Source organism: Onychostruthus taczanowskii, unplaced genomic scaffold (genome assembly GCF_017590055.1).
Source record: "Onychostruthus taczanowskii isolate IOZ18803 unplaced genomic scaffold, ASM1759005v1 scaffold165, whole genome shotgun sequence".
Classification (NCBI taxonomy): Eukaryota; Metazoa; Chordata; class Aves; order Passeriformes; family Passeridae; genus Onychostruthus; species Onychostruthus taczanowskii.
In genome coordinates this window covers 713926-735240 of record NW_024498851.1, presented here as the reverse complement: position 1 = coordinate 735240, position 21315 = coordinate 713926, and the positions used below count along the sequence as shown (strand labels likewise).

General features: G+C 46.4%; 1 protein-coding gene across 1 annotated transcript in view; it reads right to left on the bottom strand.

The window, feature by feature from the left end:
• The window catches only part of CLIP2 (CAP-Gly domain containing linker protein 2), a 76821-nt gene that overhangs the window by 13332 nt on the left and 42174 nt on the right, over positions 1–21315 (bottom strand). The window contains exons 4-8 of the mRNA XM_041399574.1: positions 14890–15014; positions 9047–9260; positions 7934–8131; positions 6588–6691; positions 4830–4890 (exon numbers count right to left, since the gene is read on the bottom strand). Of these exons, the coding sequence (XP_041255508.1) occupies positions 4830–4890; positions 6588–6691; positions 7934–8131; positions 9047–9260; positions 14890–15014 (702 nt within the window). The remainder of the gene's footprint in view (positions 1–4829; positions 4891–6587; positions 6692–7933; positions 8132–9046; positions 9261–14889; positions 15015–21315) is intronic.

The window sequence follows — 21315 nt, the reverse complement described above, 5'->3', positions numbered from 1 at the left end:
AAACATTAGAAAAAGGCAAAAGAAAGAAGGAAACTGAGCCAAACTCCAAGAGATCAATTTCACTCCAATTCAATTGCCATTTGCTCAGCAGCCATCAGCCCAGGAGGCTGGTGGTCATTATTTTAGATGGACACAGGGGGCTTCAGACCATCCAGACCTTTTGGAGACCCTCCCATTTGTGTTTTCTACAGCTCTCAAACCCATTACTTCTCACTGCAGCAAGTTTGCTGCTTCCCACACCACACCAGCATGAAAAAGCCCTTTCCACATCTGGCTGCTTTTAGGATTCCTCTGGGCAACCTGTCCTGTTGCAGGCACGGCCAGGGATCAGAGCGGGCCCACCTGCATCCACCAGCACCTCCCACTTCAGATGGCAGCTCCCACGCCTGGCAGGGGACACTGGAATGTTGACTGCAATGTTATCTCCTCTTACAGCCTAGTGGGGGGAGGCTCAAAGCAGAATGAATTGTGCAGGGGGTGGATATTACTGGGATATGTTAATTGAAGAATGAATTGTAGGAGCTCATGTGTCAGATGGTGGGGCAGAGAGGCAAACTCAGTCTGAGAAACAAGTTCCCCACAAGATAAGCAAAGCTAGAAATCATATCATACTACTATTTCTGGGAAAGAGAGCAAATAAAATAAAAAAACAAACAAAATCAAGGAAGCTTAAGTTCAAGCCAAAATCAATCCACCCCACAAAAACCAAAAGAAAGAAACCCAAAGCAAGGCATCATGAGCACCAGGGCAGTGCAAGCGCTGTCTGCAGGCAGGGCAAGCGAGGGTGCATTACCCTGGTGTCCTCTAATTCTCTGAGGAGTTTTTCAGCCTGTGCCTTCTCAAACAGCAGGCTCTGCTCGAGCTCCCGAATTCGGGCATGCTCCAACTGCGTCTGAGTCTGGTCACACAGAGAGAAAAAAGAACAGTGGAGAGGGGAGCAGGGGAAAGGGGAGAGAGAGAGAGAGAGAGAGAGAAGGCTGCAACATCATCTCCAGAGAACAAGACAAGGAAAGGCCATTCACAACAGGAAGGGAATAAAAACCCAGACAGGGAGGAAAAATCCAACCAAACAGAAAAGAGTCCCTGTGGGATTTTACATGGTACTCATAGTGGCTCTTCACAAGAAAAGTGAATCTGTGATGGGAAAACATCCTTCTGCATGAGACGCCTGCTCCAGTGCCTTCCTGCATCAACTGAAGACAGTTCCCAAAAAGCAAAGCTCCCACCAGTACAAGGCCCTTGTACACACAGACAGTGCAAAAACGTTGCAATGGTTCTCCACATCTTTCCTCAAAAAGAATCACAAGGTAGACTGAAAAGAGTTGGAAGTTCCTGTCCTCTTGCTGCTCTGAAGACAGCATGAATCCTACACTAAGTGGGGAAAAACCCCCAGGTCACACTGTACATGGCATGCTGTGAAACAAAAAACACACTGCACTGAAGAGATCAGGGAATTGAGATCCCAATCTGCTCTGTAAGTCAGTGCTCTGAGTCTGAGCAGGCCTGACATGAATTTCAAAGTGACTTTTGGACAGTAGGACTCTACTAACTCTGGCACAAGAAAACAGAACTTTTTTGGTTGCTTGGTTGGTTGGTCGGTTTTGGGATTTTTGGTTGGTTTGGGGATTTTTGGTTGGTTGGTTGGTGGTTTGTTTTCAAGGTTGGTTTTGGTTTTTTTTTGACAAATGATTCAGCTAAGCACAAGAAGTTCATGTTATCTACCCAAATCCAGGAGCACTGGCTCTGGGCATTGCTTCAGTGCCCTTCACTTTTAAAGCTGAAGTACCACAAAGCTGCACCAGGTGGCAAAGCTCAGCACTCCACACCCACCACTGTAATATCATGTAAAATTCCCTATAAATAAAAGTGGACAGGAGACATGGGAAGTTGCATGCACACTCTGGCCTTCTCATTTTTTTTGCTTACAAAACCCACATTCTCCTTAGAATTAAGCTTAATTAACCTATCAAATTAAAAAATTCATCTAGCAAAAAGCAAAATAAAAACCTGCTCAGAACCATTTTTTACCCCCATTTTTTCCCCTTAATTTTCCATAAAATTATTTGCTTTCCCCCCTCTTTCTATTGGAGCCAATTTTAGGGATTTTCTGCCCTTCCCTACAATTAAGCAAGGCTTGGCAAGTTGTGTACAAATTATACAAACAGAAGTTTTTTAAAAATCCATGTTTTATGCTTGCAAAATATCATTGTACATGTATTCATAGATGGTGACATAACTGCCATTTATATTCAGATGGCTCTGTATTTTATGTGCCTTATTTAACCCCTGAAGGAGGGGAGAAAAATATATGGATTCAAGTGCCCAAATACCATCAAAACCCCAAATTATATAACTTAAGTGTAAAAGTTGGCTTATTGCATCCTAATTAAAAAAAAAAAAAAAAGAGGCATTTAATTAATTAAATAAAATAAATTCTGCTCCCTGTAAAGCCCAAAGATTCACATCTTGAGAGGGAGCTCCAGGACTGATTTTACTAAAAAGAATAAATATTCCATTGATACCAATGAATTAACTGGTGGCAGCAATCAGATATTTGCTACCTGAAGATGCTGACTTACTACAAAACTCATCTCTGGACTTCTCAAAGAGATTCTCTCCAGGCTCCTGAGACTAACACAAGTGCCCAGTCAAGGTCTCAGTCCCACCTGATATTCTTGCACAGTATCTATTAATCCTGGTATTTTCCAACTCTGGAAAACATATGAAAATAGAGGAAGAAAAACCAAACAAGAAACCATGGAAAAAAATAGATTAACTGTTTTACAGTCCTTGACTCTTAGGTTTACATTCAATCCAGTATTATTTTATGTAAATTGGTTTGCTAGTACTAGCCAGTATGAGTCAGAACCTCAAACACAAAGTTTTCTTGCACTTTGAGGAAGCCCAGATATGAATTTCAGATTTATTTGTAGCTATTAGCCTTAAATTACTGTTCACAAATTATAAACTGACTTCCCACTGGCATTCAAGGCATGCTGCAGGATCCAGGAGATGAGCATGAGAGAGTTCCTTGATGAGGATAATACTTCCTGTAAACCTTGGTTTTCCACCACAAAAAATCTTTCCTGAAAGCTTTTCCTACATTAGCTTTTTAACTTTCAAAGCTCTTGAAAGCTTTTCCTGCATTTGTTTTTCATCTCCCAAATCACTACAGCATCAACTGCCAAGCAGGATCAAAACTGGGCTGGATTCATAACTGCATTTCAAGGCTAAATCCATAGCTGCTCTATCAAGGTACAAAACCTTGATCTCGCTGTACCTTCAGGCCACAACATATTTTTTCTCTCAGTTAATTACTTGCTTCTGGAAAGCTTAACTGTCTTCACAAAAAAAAAAAAAAAAGGCAGGAAAGGCAGGAAGGTGAGAATTAACTGTAGTGGGCCAATCATTCAGTCTGAACATGCAAATCAGGCAGACAAGATGTAAAATCTGTCCCCAGCCAAGCCCTCTGCCAGTGCCTGTGCTGGGACTGATGCTGGACTCATGGACAGCATGCCAGTTCCCTGGGTCAGGGGAAATCAAGCATTCCTGAATTATTTGTCCTTTTGTACAGACAAGCATGGAAGTGAGGACAGGACCATAATGTCCTGCTGAAAGCTTGGCCACATCCCCATTGCAAAACAATTCCTTCCCAGCCCAAAGGAAAATGAAATCCAAGACTGAGAGTCCCAAACTGAGAATGGGAGCTTATCCATAGCAGCTTATCATCTTGCTAAGCATGGTGGCTTTTTAAAAAGAAAAATATCCAAATATTCCATCTGGCCAACCCTGGTCCCACTGCCATAATTACACAGCCAGGCTTAAACACTTGGAGCTTACAAAGGGACAATTCACTGCCCTCAAAGGGAATGATGCATGCACCAACCACCCTTCCCTGGAGCACTGTGGGAAAGCTGTCAGCTCAGGGAAGAACAGAAATCTGATTTTGCTCCCACACAACAGGCAGAAACTGCACTTGCTGTGCTCCCACAAAGGTCTACTATCAGTGCACTGCTCGTTTACACCCTGTCAAACATCTCCTTCAGCTTCTAGATGAAGAAGAGAGGTTTATGCCAGCAGGATCACAGCCACAGCAACATATCCATTTCCTAGTTTTCCTATTTTCCTGGGCTTTTATTGCTATGAGTGACAGTGAAGCACAGGAGCAGGGCCCTTGACATTTCTGGCTATTACTAACCTGGCACTCCAGCTAAAGAGACAGAAAACTCCCTTGATTTACATTTGGAGAGCAGAGCCTTGCTTCCACTGAAAGATTTTCTGTTCCCTTTTTCCCATGGAAAAACCTCCCACTCAAGGGCCAACATCACTTCATCCCAACATCCCTCCCAGCCTGCACAATGTTCACTGCAACAGCATCTCTGAGCAACAGCCCTTCCCAGTGACAGGGCATCAATCCTCGTGCCAGCCCTACGCTCCAGGCAGTGAGGATACCCCAGCATACACAGCTTTTTGGCTGGAATTAAACAGCATCCAGCCAGGAGACTCCATGTGCCCATTAGCTGCTGAGAGCAGGACACCACAGGGACAGGAGCTGAACTGTCAATTCATTTCTAGGGGGGAAAAATGTATGTTCAACACATTCAGAGAGAGATTTTCACATGGCTTGGCAACTCAGAGTGACAGATGAACTCCAGGCAGCCCCAGGTGTGAGCAGTCCTTGGGCACCACACCAAAGAACAATCCTCACAGCAGTCCAAAGCTATCAGTACAGTGTTGTTAGAGGGGAGGAAAAGGAGGCAGAAGTCACTCAAGTGAGGCCCCACACACAGCTCTGGATCCCACATTTTGGCAAGATCATAAGGAATTACCTCCAGGTCCCCTTTTGTAATGGATTCTTCCTCCACACGGAACTGCAAGTCCTCCACTTTCCTGGGAAGGGAAGGGACACACAGAGCAATCAGGAACTCTCAGCTCAGCCCCCTATGTCTCAGCAGCATTGCACATCAGCCCATTGCACACTGTTAACCAAGCTCCATAGGCTACTGCAGCCATCAACGGAGAGGTCACTGCCAACAAACGGAAAAGCTGCCCAAAAACTGTTAAGCTTTTTGTGCTCTAAAACTACCCACCGATGACCACGGAACTGCAAGTCCTCCACTTTCCTGGGAAGGGAAGGGACACACAGAGCAATCAGGAACTCTCAGCTCAGCCCCCTGTGTCTCAGCAGCATTGCACATCAGCCTTTCCACTGTTAACCAAGCTCCATAGGCTACTGCAGCCATCAACGGAGAGGTCACTGCCAACAAACGGAAAAGCTGCCCAAAAACTACTGTTAAGCTTTTTGTGCTTTAAAACTACCCACCCATGATGTGATATTAAGAAATCACATAATGGCCTGCAGAATCAAAGTCTGAGAGGGGTACAGACCACCTTTGGATACAGAAGCCCACAGAAACTGAGCAGCAAGCCCCATGGAGCAGGAGAATCAGCTTTCACACACAAACGTAGCCTTTTTGCAGGGTACATCCCCTCAGACACACAACTACTGTTCTCTGACACATGATACTCAAAACAAGCACAGCAAGGTTTCACTGGATTTTTTAAACCTTGTTCTCCAAGCACTGGGCAATTCCTGTGCCAAATGCACAGGGTCCATACAAAATATCCCAAGGGAATGGGATCCTCTGCCTCCTTGGCAGAGGGTGGGGAACTGTGAGCCACCCTGGCAGACAGGAGAGCCTTCCCCACAGAGTTTACAGGCCAGTCATGCATAAATGCAATAAAACCACACACATTGACACAGACATGCTGAGGAAACTCCTCTTTTGGAAGAGAGAAGCCAGTAACAGTATAAAAGAATGCAGTTTTCTGCTACACTCATCCCTCTTTTTCTCTTTACTGATTAAAAAGAAAAAGGCTGAAGATGTTAGTTAGTAGCCAGATGTAAGGACTAGGATTCTGTTAGAGATAAAAATAGCTGTGAGTGTACATAACTAACTTCATAAACAAGCTTCCTTGTCTGAACCTCCTCTAATTAGAGGAGGGAGGCATCTGTTGATATTTAGAGGAAAACTCAGCTGTCTTGGGTTAAAGGGCCTCCTGGAGCTGGGAAAGTCAGCTGCCTACCAGGAGTATGGGGAAACTTATGCATGGGAGAACATTTCATCCTCAGGAGGGGCATCAGTAATTGAGATCAACACCGTTTCCAGTTATTTAATACACAGAAATGTTTCTCTATTCCCACTGAAGAGTTTAATTATACACATGGAGCACGTAGACTCCAAGAATGACACGCAAATCTTCACTGTGATCCAGAGAGGAAATGCAGGCACCAGGAGAAATGCATGGAGGGGAGCCTCTGGCATGTGAATCACTCTGCAGTGAGGCTGCACTCCAGTCTGGCTTCCCTTCCTCACAAAGAACATCCTCAAGATCAGCCCACCACAATGGAGGGGAGGATTCAGCAAATCCAGGCTGTACAGGAGGGTCTGTGATGGCCCAGGGTGCACATGCCTGTTTATGACCCAGTTTTTATTTCACACAGCATCCTTAAGTCAAAACCACCCAAGGCTTCAGCACTGTCCACATGACTTCACCTCCCTCACACCCACCCAGTCCTGCTTTACCTCTTCTCCTCTTCCAGCTGGTTCAGAAGCTCAATCTTCTCCTTCTGCATCCCATCCACCAAGGCTCGTGCTCGCTGCAGGTTTCCTTCTGCCTCTGTGACATACTGGAGCAAGAAACAAGCCCGAGACACAAAAGTTAGCCATGCCTCAGGTAGTGCAAAGCTGTTCAAGAGGGGGCAGAACCAGGAAACAGAGTTTTGATGATCTGTTTCAGAGGATGCTGTGGTAAGAGCACATTTTCCAAAGAGCTCAGGATGTAGGGATCAAGAGAACAAAAACTGCCCCTTCTCCAGGAGCTGTAAGTGACCCATGCTTCAGTGCCTCTCTGACCTGACCCTTTTGGAGACTCCAGCTCTGATTAGAGTTAAGAACTTGAAGCCTGAAAAGTTCTGAAAATCTGGTCAGAGGGTGCCAGTGCAATTCAGTCCCAGTCATGAAGCAAGAGAGATATTTCAGACTTCTGTTAATTCATTTGTTACTGATAATTACTGGGAAACACAATGCACAAGAAGAATGTCAGCTTGCAGTTGATTTCCCAATTTCTCCTGCATTTCTGACAGGCAGGTGTGACCCACCACTCAAACATACAGTGCCATCCCTGCTCCCAGGCAGCTCACTTGGCTTTAAAAGCATGAGTAAAGAGTTTAGGACAACAGCAGACAATGAAGAACCACATACTGACAAACAGCACAGACACAACTCTCTTTAAGCATTTTAATACATAAAATAGCCTCTGTACAAATGCTTGTGCAAAAAACAAACACCCACCACCCTGTTTTCCTTCCAGATATGATATGATATATATATATATATATATATATATATATATATATATATCATCAGCCTGATTTCCTTCCAGATTTCCTCCCTTTATTAATGTTACCAAAGCATCCTCTCTGGTAATCAGCCTGTTTTCCTTCCAGATTTCCTCCCTTTATTAATGTTACCAAAGCATCCACTCTGGGAAAGCAGTGGCCTATGAACTGAGCTGATCCCTCAACACCATAAAAATCACTGCAATGCAGTCCCAGCCACAGCCAGATTCAGTGGCTGAGGGGAACACATTTGCCTTGCACTTGCATTTCAGCATTGAAATGTATTGATCCAGCAGACACAAACTATCTCCTGCCTCAGACCTGGCACAGGCCTTTGCCTGCTCCTGGCAGAGACAGCACATGTGACACTGGGAGGGTGGAGAAAGCCTCAGCTTAACTCACCACATAAAAGGCAGAAATTCAGAGCCCCAGTTCCCCGCACAGTGGCAGCGTTATGATCTGACACTTTCAGGGAACATCAAGCATTCAGACGTTTGAGAGCCAGTGCTGAAAAGCCCCATCACCTCCTACCTGCTCGTGCTGGGCCTTCATGATGGCGATCTCCTTCTCCACCTCGCAGATGTGGCTGGTGGCTTTGGCCACCTCGGCCCGCTCCAGGTCCCGCTCTGCCAGCAGCTGCTCAATGTGCTGCTGCTTCTCCTTCAGGGCCTCCTGCAGGGCTGTGGTGCCAGAGATCTTCCTGGCATAGCGGGACGAGGTCTCTGTCAGCTGGGAAAGAGTTCACAAGAGATGGGGTAAGGATGTGTCCTTTCTAGCCCAGAACAGCTCAAGTCCCCTGTTAAATCTGGAACGCTGCTCACCTAATGATCATTTATTGTGAAGAGAGCTGCAGCTCTGGGCCCTACAGGGGAGGTGACATCTGAGAAACATCTGGACAATGCTCACGAGCTCAACTGCTCTTCAGCACTGCAGTGAACACATTTCCCAAAGTACACAACATGGGGTGGGAACTGGGTCAGGGAAATTATCGTGCATTCTATCATCTGCCTTCTTAGATACACTTTATGGCTGGCCTGCACTGATGAAATCCCACAGAGTGAGCTCAGCTGGGTAGACTGATCTCAAGTGGAGACCAGTATGGAGTTATTTGATCCACTCCCAGGAATGACACTGCACCCCTGTCCCCAGCCAAGAGGGCTGGGGGTGTTCTGCAGCAGCACCACAGCAGAGCCAGAACTTTTAATAATATCCCTGCCTGCTCTGCTTTCTGCCTGCCTGAGCACCTGCCAAAACCCCAGGCATGTGACCCAGGACATTGTCACCCTCCACAGTGAGACAGCCACAGCGGGAGCTCTGCACAGCTGGCCAGTGGAGCAGCATGACCACGTGAGACTGCAAAGAGTGTCCTTTTCCTGCAGGGATCTTTATAAACCTGCTCTTGACAGCAGAACTGAGATTCATCCCACTGCAAACTGCCCTTCAGGCTCTTCAATGGGCTCAGCTGCTTGGTGTCCATTACTTGCAGGGAGACTGTGAGGTGGGTAACACCGTCCCACACTGCATCCCGCTCACCTCGGGAATGCTGAAGGAGCAGCTGCACTGGAAGAAAACCCCAGCCCTCCTGCTTGGTGCAGTTGGGTCACAAAGATGGACTGAGGAGGAGACCAGGCAGGAGCTACTCACCAGCCCACTGCGGCTGGGCCTGCCCCCGACCGAGGAGGCCACGGAGCTGACGGAGCTGATGGAGGAGCTGCTGGGGCTGTGGGTCAGGGCTGACACCCCCATGGCCATCCTCTTGCTCTTCTTTGCCTTGGCAGGGCTGGTTGATGGGAACCCGATGCGGATCACCTTGTGGATGGGAGCAAAGAGGCCAAACTTGGGTGGGCACTGAAAATACCTGGAATGCAGGAGAGGCACCAGGTGAGAAGTGGCAGAGCAGCCAACTCACCCAAGCCTTGCAGAATGGCATTGCCAAGCAGCACAAAACCCACAGCTCATCTCTGGGTGCTTTGCTGTGGCAGTGTTTCACAGAATCACTGGGTTGGAAGAGACCTTCAAGATCACCGAGTCCAACCCAGCCCCAACACCTCAACTAAACCCTGGCACCCAGTGCCACATCCAGGCTTTGTTAAACACATCCAGGGATGGGGACTGCACCACCTCCCTGGGCAGCCATTCCAGAAGTTTATGACTCTTTCTGTGAAAAACTTTTTCCTAATACCCAACCTCTATTTCCCTTGGTGCAGCCTGAGTCTGTGTGCTCTGGTTCTGTCAGTGCTGCCTGGAGAAAGAGCCCAGCCCCACCTGAGCACAGCCACCTTCAGGGAGCTGTAGAGTGTAAGATCACCTCTGAGTCTCCTTTCCTCCAGGCTAAACAACTACTTTCCTGTGTACAAGCAGTTGGATTATTCTCCTTTCCTACTTGCAGTACTGGCAATCTCCCTGTTTGCATTTGTGGTAATTTAGCAGGGGGACCTGAGGTAATTGCCAAGCACCAGCTGCTGTGCACTTTGGTAAGATGCCAGGAAAGACACAGCTGGCAGCCTGGAGAGCACATATCCAGAACACAAACACAGCCACAGCACAAGCACTCCTTCCTCACCACCAACCTTCCCAAAACTTGGGTGTGCTCTTCACCCTGCTTTGAGGATGGGGATGTAGTGAAGTGTGTCTGCAGGAGATGTCAAAGATGGACAAGGCTCTACTCTGTGAGCTCAGCAATGAGACAAGAGGCCACGGGCAGGAAGTTCCAGATAAAAATGAGGAAGAACTTCTTCCCTGTACAGTGACCAAGCCCTGAACAGGCTGCCCAGAGAAGCTGTGGGGATATTCCAGAACCTTGTGGACACAACACCATGCCATGTGCCCTGGGATAACCCTTCCTGAGCAGGAAGGTTGGACTAGATGAGCAACTGTGGTCCCTTCCAACCTGACCCACCCCGTGACTCTGTCAAATAAAAAGATCTGAATCACACAGTTCTGCACAAATGTTCCACAGGGTAAAAATCTTTCCTACCAAAACAGTAGCTCAAACCTTTGAAGCTAAAAATACCATTACAGCAAACTCCAGCGTGTGCCACCTCCTTTGGGTGGCAGAGAAACTGTTTCCTATGCCAACAAACTTGGAAAGATGAAAGCATGGAAAAGGGAGGACCAGATAATTACAGTGCGTGCTCTCTTCCACAACTGCACTGAGCCCGATGATTCTGTCTCTCCAGAGCCCTCTTCCAGAATAAAAATGAGCCACAAGTCAGTGTCAAACCCTGGAAACTCCTTCAGGGCCTTGGCTGACCAGCAGAAGCCAAGGATCATTTGCTGCTGGCCAGCTGCACTGCAGCAAGAAAAACCAGATCATCTCCAGCATTGTGTCCCCGAGTTCAGGGGAGCAGCCAACACAAAAAGCTCCTCTAAGAGCTTTCTCACAGGCTTCCCAGCAAGAACAGGACTAAATACTGGGCCATAAAACAATCTGCCCTATGTTAATATAAAAAAGCAGGTTCTAATGACTAAATTACACAAATTCAGTTTTATTAGAACAAGTTTTCTCACTCTCCAGATGTGAGCAGCTGTTTCCCCAACTCCCTTTTATTTTTAAGTGCTGGCAGCTGTGTCACAGGCAGACCCCTGTGTGCTTGGGAGGCCAGGGAACAGCCTGATCTCCAGCCAGATGAGAATAAAATTAAATTTTAAACATCAGCTCAGATACATGTTTTTTTCTACAACAAACTTTAAACAACCCCTCTACAACCCCAGATCTCTCAGCCTCCTCAGCTTCCTGCCAACACAGGCCCTTGGGTTTTAAAAACCAGCCACACCACAGGCTGACCTCTTGACAACCTGCCAAAGCCCTGCTCAGCATCATCTTCCCAAATTCCAGTAGGCACAGGCAGGCCAACAGCCCCTTCCACAGCTCTGCCTGCTGCAAGCACAGCCTGGTACTCGTGGCTGCTCAACAATCCCAAATGTTAATTCCCTTAAAAGCCTCTGACAGCTCTTAGCAAGTTCAATCTTGCATCACTATGTCTGCCCATTTTCTTTCAGTCCAGATTGAAAGTGGTTGCAATTAACTTTTATAACTCAGAAGCAGGAATTGGGTCCAAACCACTTGGCAGAAAAAAAAAATCTACATGGAAACCAAGAGCTGCTCTCTCTGAGTGTGGAGGAGCTCTGTGCTCACATTACAGAGAGGAAACAGGGCAGAAAAGTGATGGCAATGCAAACTGCAGGTGGAAAACAGCACAGGAAATGTTGAAATAGCTGGAAAAATCTTCAGTGTCCAAGGCTGACAAACAATGCAGAAGTAAAAGGTCTGGGCAGTTTAGTGAGCAAGTAGCTGGAAAAATCTTCAGTGTCCAAGGCTGACAAACAATGCAGTTTAGTGAGCAAGGACTTTGACTGGAGCAGAGAGAGAAGGGAGAACTGTAAAATAAGCAGGTCACATTTAAATTACTAGAGATGAGTCCATGGAACTTGCTTGGCTTTGTGGAACTGACACCAAACCAAACCACACCAGCACCTCTGCAGTCTCCTGTGCAGGCAAGAAAGCAGATGCAGCAAAGCTCAGTGCAGATCAGCAGCACCTGGTGCACAGAGGGGCTGCCCACAGGGACACCCTGGGCCACTGCTCCTGACCCACAGCTGCTGGGAAAGCCCAGCCCTGGGGCTTCCCTGGCTGCACACCCACACCTCAACCTGCAGGAAAATCAGTGACCCACCATGGGAGTGAATTCATGGAGAATTCTCAAAGCCTGACAGAAGGCTCACACAGTGTGCATCTGTATGCAAACCTTGAGATAAGAAATGCTGACTTAGAGATGCCATGGAATGGGACAGACATTGCTGAGACAGAAATGGAGCTAGAAACAAGTTTCAAAGGATGGCCTTGCAAATAAGACTGAATACTTTAGAGAAATAAGACTATAAAAGATGCATTATAGTAAGACCCATGAGGGGTAATTTTAGAAGGCATTTACAGCATGGTGTGGCTAAAGCTGATAAGCCAAGAAACCCTTATAATATATTGTAATTAAGAAATAGTTGGCTTCTGATTATAATGGCATTCATTATAACATCTGTATTGTCGTGAGACTGAAAATGGAGTAAAAGTTTTTAAAACACCTCTCAGCTACCCCATCTCTGGGCCAGAAAAAGACATAATCTGACAAGCCACACCAAATTTCAGCCAGTTCACCACCAGCTCAAGTGGACAATGTCACCAAAGGCTCCATGCTACCTCTGCTGCTTCCACCAGCCTCAGCTGAGCTCCAGTTTTGGCCTCACTCTCCTGCTGCAGCAGGCAGGGCTGGGCTTGCTGGCCAATGCTCACTAGATGGCAACCACCACCAAAGCACAGCCTGCAGAGTCCTGAGAGCCCAGCCCAGGCTGAGCCTGGCAGGACAAGAGCAGCACAGCAGGCAGGGCTGACTCGGGGTGCTGGCATTCCCAGGGGAGCTGGCTGGACTGGGTCAGCTTCTCCAAACCACTGCTGCTACACGGGCACTGCTGCAAGGAAAGCAAAGGCTGGGGGAAGGCTGTAAAGGACAGACATGGGCAATGCTGCAGCCTGGCCCTGAACAGTGTGAACCAAAGGAGAAGCCTCTGCTGACAGGGCACACACCAGAACAGCCCCAGCCAAGATGCAGCAGTTTCAGTAGATGGATGACTTCCAAAAGTTGGATTTTCAAACCACAGCAACAGAGGTACGAGGATGAGAGGCAGACAGCACCACGCTCACATCTGCCTTTCACACCTTCCACATGCACAGAGACAAGAAACACTTTCTGAGCACCATGAAGATTAATCTTCCAGATAGTTTGAATGGTATGATAAAGAAAGCAGGGACTTGCATTCACTCCATGATTTATTCTCTGCCATCCTGCTTCTTTTATTTTGAGAACAGGCTGAAACTCAGCCATCTGCTGCCAATCATTTACTGCTTTCTTGCCCTGACATTGAACAAGACAGCTTTTCTCTTCATTTAAATGAAAGCACATGGCTGCTGGACAAAAAAAGGCTCAGCCAACATAAGAAACCTTTATTACAGAACCTGAGATCTAACAAGGCAGGAACCCTTAGCTCCTCAGTTTCAAAGACATAGGTTGGTCTTGATGACATCAAAGGTCTTTTCCAGCCTAGTTAGTTCTGTGAAAGATAAATCTCACCTCTAAAGCCAGTCTGCCTTCAGAAGCTCCAAGAAACCAACAGTATTTCCCACTTAAGGAACTTGTGTAGGACAAGGCATCAGCTGCCCCTGTATTTGAAGCATGGTGAAAGAGCTACTGTATAATTCAGATTTGAACACCACCAATTTCAAGATCCAAGGCCTTGGTCATTCCATTAACTAAATTCCACATGAATAGAAAGAGCTTCCGAGCAAGCCTGTGAGATGTCCTTGCCTATTTTATAGGTACCAACAAGGTATTTTTTGGAAAAGAAAAGAGTGGAGGGGCCTAGGGAGTCAGAGGTGATAGGATCCATCAACAGACACCTATCCACTACAGAATTAGTACAAGGACAGAAAGCAACCACCAACTATTCTTTCAGTTCTCTGGGCATTTGTTCCCAGAATGAACAGAATAAAACATTAGGCTGAGGAGAAAAGAAAGTAAAATATTTGTCTTTTGTAGTTCTGACAGGGTAACATAGCACAAGAAGAAAGTTTATGACAGGAATGTGTGGTAGAAAGCAAAGCTAATACAATCAACAGGATCAGTTTCTAGCAAAAATTAAATCCCACTGTAAGTTATCTTCTCTCCCTACTTTCCCCTGTTTCCTGAAGCCATTCAGGTTCCTCCTTCACAGAAGTTATCTGATCCTGCTTTGAAGTGGTGTAGTGATGAGGTTTGTATTGATCTCCCTGCAAGGCTATCCAAAAACCTACAACACTCAAAATTCGACTCTTCCTCCCAGCCCACAAGTCAACCAAGCACAGCCCTAACTCTCTGTAGGAATGTTGACAGAGTAACCAAATTATCCTTTGTGTCCTTAATAAAAGAAAAAAACCCAGAAGTTTCTCTCCTCAATTTGGTAAAAAGATGCCTCATAAGACCTTTGAGACTTCACCTCAAACCTAAGGTTACCTAACTAGACAGAAGCCAAAAAGTCCCACCTAAGTAATTCACCAGAAAAAACAGAGCACAAAAGAAATAATCGCTTTTGTAGAGTGTTTGTAGCAAGAGCAAAACCTCTTGCCCCTGGCTCAGTTTTTCTCTGAGAGAAACAAAAGAAATAATCGCTTTTGTAGAGTGTTTGTAGCAAGAGCAAGAACCTCTTGCCCCTGGCTCTGTTTTTCTCTGAGAGAGCTTTGTTATTTTACCTTTTATTAAAACTTTTCTGTTTCCAACACTATCTCAGAAGCCATCCTACTGATTTTACGCCGCTCCAAGTAGCTGAGCCATCTCAAGTACGACAGGTTCCCCTGAAAGCTCGTAAGCACTCAGAAAAAACCATCAACTCTCCTCCTGGGGCTGATGGCATTTGTCCCCCAGGCCCCCAGGAGGTGTGCAGGGGTTCAGAGCACCCAGTACCTTGTGCCAGCAACCGCGCCGTCGTTCTTGCCCAGGGGCTCGTCCAGCTCCACTCCGCACCACTCTCCTTTGGCAAAGTCCGTCTCTCCCACGTAGCGCACCACTCCTGTCTTTGTGCCACCGACCTGCCAGCGGGAAGAGGGCAGAGAGAGGAGGCTGAGAGAAGATGTTCAGAGAGAAGATGTTTAGACAAGAGGATTAGAGATGGCAGCAGTGTGTAGTACCAGCCCCCCAGCTGGGTAATAATTATTATAGACTCTGCGATTCACAGAAAGCTGCTCAATCTCTGTTTTTATTAAGAAACCCATTGTTTTTATAGACAGTTATGATACAGCTGGACTTGACTGGTCCTTTAATTAAAACAATATCACTATTGGTTAATTAAGAAACCACCCTTTGGTAAACAAATCTCTGTAACACATTCCGTGTGTTCACAGTAACAGGTGCAGCAAGTGGAGATAAGAATTGTTTCTCATTTTTTCCTCTGATCTTCTCACAGCCTTTCCCAGCACAATGCCTGGGAAAGTTGTGTGTTTCTCTCTGTGGTCAGAGAGCTGCTGCCACACAGCACTTCCACTGACACAAAGGTGGGACAGGTGTCTATACAGGGGGACAGACACCTGTATTTTCTGTTTCAGATCTGATGAAATCAGCAGATGCTTCTCACACAGAGTTCTATCTAATTGTTATAAAGCAGTAACATCTTATATTTTACCAAATATAAAATGTTATTGCTTTTGTTGCTGTTTTGGGGAAAAAAAAAAAAAAAAAAAAAACACAACAACCAAGCACAAAGCAGCTAAAAAGAGCTCTTTCTGGAAGTTGCAAAAAATGGGAACAGTATTGAATAGCTCTCACACCAAGTCCTCCCAGCACTAAAGTTGTATTTCCAATAACTGCAAAGTGATTTTGGGACTGCCTGCCTGGAACATATCAGAGTAAATATAATGAAAACATATTTCAAGGTGTCAACTAATTACACCAAGTTACTTGTGAGGCCACAGAGGAGTTCAAGCCCTGCAGGCACAGCTCATACCTGCCCTCCTGAGGAACCACGACCTGCACTGACAGGTTTTCAGCCCTGTTCTGGGCAACACTGGGACATGACAGCAAGAACACAGCTGAGCCAGGAAAGCATTCACTGCTCCTCAGCTTGCTCCCAGGATGTAGAAACTGCTCAAAATAGAGGTGTTCCACTTTTATCTTCACTTCCTACAGCAACAGTGCTGACAAACTGCGGGGGAGTGGGGCTCAGCTCCTGCTGGGAGCATCCTCCAGCACAGGTTTCTTCCCCCACCATGGAGAAAAAAGAATAAATCACACCTTTTTCTTCAGAATTTACACTTTAAGTTCTTAAAGTTTGCAGCTGACTGAGGAGACTCAAGGAGGGCAAGTCAGGGAGCTGGGCTTTGATCATTGCTTGAGAGTGTGTGAGCAGCAGCTGCCTCTGCTCTAAACTCCCACTTAAGACACTTGGCTGAGAAAAGGAAAATAGAAAAGGAGGAGGGTGGTTCTAAAGGTTCATACTTCCAGTAAATCAGCATAAGATGTAAACCTTTTAACTTATCTCTGCTAACGCCTAAATTCAAGGAAGAAAGCTTAAAAATAAGTTTAAAATTAAATTTGCAGCTTCATCCTGAATGACTTTCAGTTACTAATTTTCTTAATATTAAAAAGAACATAAAAAGGTATCAACATAGTATTTTTTTCTGACAGAAAACAGTAAGAGCAGAAATCTCTGGGTTTGTGTATTTCAGGAGAGGAATGTTAGATTTACCAATTCTAAATCCCTAAAAAATTGCTTATGTAAAGCAAAAAAGAGTTTTCCTAGACTAAAAATAACTGCACTAAACAGCACAGCTCTGAAGTCTGGGTCCTACCTCAAATCCTGGGAGGCTGCAGCACACAGCTTGAGTTAGTCCTCTGGAATTTCCCTCACTAGGGATTCAAAGCACTGCTGCTTATGGGAGAAAATCTTTGGGGATGTTGCTCTCTTTGCTACAGGATAGAGTAAAATATTTGCCAGCAGGAAAAGGATCATAAGAAAACTTTCTGGTTCTGCATTGTGCCCAGGAGTAAAAAGGCAATTCAATTGCAGTATTGGTACTCGGCAAGTTACTCATGGGAACAGTCACAGTGAATTCTTTACCTTACACTCACAGTTAAATGCTGGTCTCTATTTTGATTGATTTAATACAAATTTAGCCTCTTAACATTAATGCTATGATTCAATACCATTCAAATACATTTCTTCAGCTGCAAGTTGAACTCTGTAAAAGTGCAATTAATCTTAATGTCATTCATAGGAACTTACCATTGCTGGTGTGCCCCCTCAATTTTATTGAGTTTTAATTCCAGATGTTGAGTCAGAAATTTCTTTACCAAGCCATATGACCCTGGCAGAGTCTCATGTAAGCCTTAAAAATCCAAAGAGCTCCCTCCATCAGTGTGGCATCTACTGCAGAGCCCCTCTCTCCTACCCACACAAAGAACCACTCAGGTGTGTTCCCATCAGTATTATTTATTTGAGAAAGCTGTTTCCAGCCAAGAGAGTAAAAATCTACCCCCACTGAACTGATACACATCTTATTTACGCCAACACTAAAACTGTGCAGTAAGAGTGCAGGTCATGCTCCCCCCAAAGCCCCACGTCAGAGAACTCTAAGCACAGACCAGCTCCAAGCCTCCCCTGCACAGCCACAAGATTCCCTCCTTCCAGAGCAGTGTATGCTATTTTCACTCTGCAGCTTGCACTGTTCTGCTCTCCTCCCTGCCACGCAGCACCTCGTGCTCCCCAAGCCAAGGCAGACACATCTGCTCTCCAGAGCCTGGGCTCCCAGCCCAGCTGGCAGGGCAGCCACAAGCTGGCACAGCTGCACGCCAGTGCTTGAGCCCCCTGCTGAACTCCCACCTTTTGGCAGGCACGCAGAAACTCTGATGGACGGGGAGTCCAGAAAATTCTCCTGTCTCAGACATGCAGATTTGTGCAGCTAAGGCTGCTAAAATAAATGATGCTTCGAGGAAGCCAGTCAGCAGGTTGTGGCTGTGTGTGGCATTCACATTCTCTGAACATGATTCCTTCGCCCAGGATTTTCCTCCTGGGAAGGTGAAAGGCAGTGAGAGGCCTCAGAGAAAAGGAAAACAATTCTTATCTCATTTGCTTCTCCTGTGTTGTGCTCATGTGGAATGTGTTTGGAGATTGTTTCATTGCATTCTGCTGTGAGTTGGTTTCACTCTTTGGCCAACCAGTGCCAAGCTGTGTTGGGGCTCTGGAAAGAGTCACAAGTTTTCATTATTATCTTTTTAGCATTCAGTAAGTATCCTTTCTGTATTCTTTAGTATAGTACTAATATAATATAGTATAATAAAGTAATAAATTAGCCTTCTGAGAACATGGAGTCCTCCTCCTCATTCCTCCTGGACATCGGGAAAAAATATTTAGAACACCTGTGGATGAAATTGTCTCATCAGAACAGAATGTTTGATTCTGTCAGATCCTTCCATAAATCAGAGGTGTCACCTTGGCAGAGGATACAAGGCAGCCAAGGAGGTGAGTAATGGCTTGGCATAACTCATGGGAGCTCAGAGCCTTGGACAGCACTGCGTGTAACCCAGGTGTGAAGAGCAGATGAGCATGGGTGGCTCCTGTGGCATGGAGACCAGAGGATTCCACCCCAGCCCAATGCTGGCATCAGTGCCACTCCAAGCCATGAATTTCCCTACAGGGAGCTGGTCTGCATGTCTCAGCCTGGCCCTGGTCAGTCACAGCCACACCTCCAGCATGCCCAGGGTCTGGAGTGAAGCAAGGACCAAGTAGAGAGGGCACACCTCTCTTTGCTAAGGCCTGAGACAGCACAGAATTAACAAAGCTGCCACCAGCCTCAGTTCAGACGTCACGGCTTCTGGAGTTGAAAAGTTTTACTCAGAAATGAATAAAACCGCCAAAGCTTTTTTGAGAAGCCTTTAACAGTCTCCTTACCCAAACTATTGCTGAGATTATTCGTGCCTAAGAGAATGGGATTTTACCAAACAAAGTGTTAATGCTTTTATAGTTGTTTTGGGAAAAACAAGCGTAAAGCAGCTAAAAAGAGCTCTTTCTGGAAGTTCAAAGGAATGGAAACAGTACTGACACAGTGATACTAGATTTTTTGGTCTGGAGATTATTTTGACCAATGTTAACACTCGAAGTTTCTCCACTCCAGGTAAAACCACTTATGGTTAAGTTTAAACAAGCTTGTGGTAATCCTTCCTCTTCAGATGAGTTGAGCAGCCTGAGCCACACACCTTGGAGCTCCTGGAACATTCATCTCCAGACTGAAGCTCTCTGCTCCCTTTCCCATGCCTTTAGTCAATGATTATCTTGCTGACTCGTCCCTTCCCCGGTGAAACATCCCCAAGGGACAGTCTAGGGTCTGATCTTCACAACACAATGAAGCCAAGGATATTTAGAGGCTATTCAGCAGGTCTGTATCCACCAGTGAGTCAGAGCAGCACCATGCAGTTGTGGAAGGACAGCCACACCTTCCCTGCTAATTACAGTACCACTGACATCCCATTTTAGTGTGCTTATCCCATCAAAATGACAAAATGGGATGCAGACCAGTATCCCAGGGCTGAAAAGACAATGATGCTGATCCTCCCTGACACTGCCTTCAACAGAGCTAACATATCATTTAAACCATTTACCAGACCTCAGCCTGGCTGCTGTGAGTGGCACCCCCTCCAGCCTGTGTCTGCTCTCTGCTCCTCGTGGCCCTGCTTATCCCACAGCAGTTTCTTGCTCTAAGCACGAACCTCTTGGGAGCTGCCCTCACCCCATGGCCTCTGGGCATTGCTCTGCTTGCAATACACTCCAATACTGCTCAGGAAGAAGAGAAAAATAAAATTCTCTGTGCCTTTCAGGCCATCAGGGACTGTCCCCAGCCATGTCATGCACACTCAGGGGTCAGCAATGGCTGAGGCACCTGCTTGATCATATTCCCATGCAGAAATCCAGAGATAACACTGTCCTTTCTGTTTAACATCCCAATTTACCCATTTAAATTGATTTTCAAAGTGTTTCCACAAGACAGGGCTGCTGAGCAGAGGGTGAGGTGGGAACACAAAGTGCCCAGCACATGGACAAGCCTCCTCTGCAGAGCTCCTGTGTCCTGTGCTGGGCCCCAGCAGAGCCTGAGACTCTCCTGCTGCTCCCCTCTGGGAAGAGCAAGGAAGGGGCTGGGGGAAAAGAGCACACACAGGACACCTGCTTCACACTCTGAGGACCTTCAAGTACTTTCTGTGTGCAGCACATCAGCTTATTCCACTCTGCTACTGGGTGATGCCAACAGGAACTGTGCAATCACCTTTACTGGACAAGTGTGGCTTGCTGTGGTTAGAGCTGTACCTGCAGGCTCTGCCCAGCCTGTAAACTGCAGCAACCATCCTTTCCTGGGGGATGAATGGCTGGGTTTATTTCCCCCTCCCCATACTCACCCACCCACTAAAGGATCCTATTTCCACCCCAGCTGAGAGGCAGGAGCTGTGATTTCCCATCACACACAGTCTAGCTCTTCTAGCACTGAAAACCACTGTACCATAACTCTTGATTTACAGAGGGTGCTTTTGGCAAAGGCACAGGCTGTGAGTCCAGCTGCTACAGACCACCTGAAATAATGCAAGGGAGTAAATGTGGCCATCACTTGCTGGGGCTGTGTCCCAGCTACAGCCAGGGCCAGCATTCAGCACCTGGTGAAAGGTGGGGAACTGGCTTGTGTCAGGTTTATCTGTAAATAAAACTTACCTCTTTGGGCAGTCTGGCCATCAGCAGCTTTGTCTGACTGAATAAAGACTGTGTCATCTGAGAATGCCAAAACTGGCTTTTAAGGAAAGGGGAGAAACAGCCAGCCAGGCATTGCAGGCCAGCCCTCTGTATGTGAAGCTACAGGAATTTTTATAGTTTCATTTCATCCAACCACTCATCTTTGTGCCTACCCATCCCCACAGCACAAGTCAGCATTGCACAGCAATGAGTCTGACAGCACTGCTGATGCAAGACATTTCTGTGCATTTATCTGTCAGGCACCGGTGAGAAAATAATATCCTAGGGAGGTGGTGTAAGAGGAAAGCCTGGAATTACAGCATCTCCTCCTGGGGCTGCCTCCAATACGAAGCCTGCCTGTGTTATTAACACAGTTTGCTCCACCACAGTCCACTTACAGCTCCCATTTAACTGCAGATACTGCACCCAGCAGACAAGGGCCAGGCAGAGGCTCAGCCCAAATGAATGCTTAGGAGGGTGTGCACAAAGAGCCTCTAAGGTGACTGTGGCAGCAGGGCAGGGCACTTGCTTTGGGCTATTTATTTCCTTCTTTGTTTCACTGCATAGAAACAGGATGGTTTAGGTTAGAAGGGACCTTGAAGTTCATCTTGTTCCACCCCTGCCGT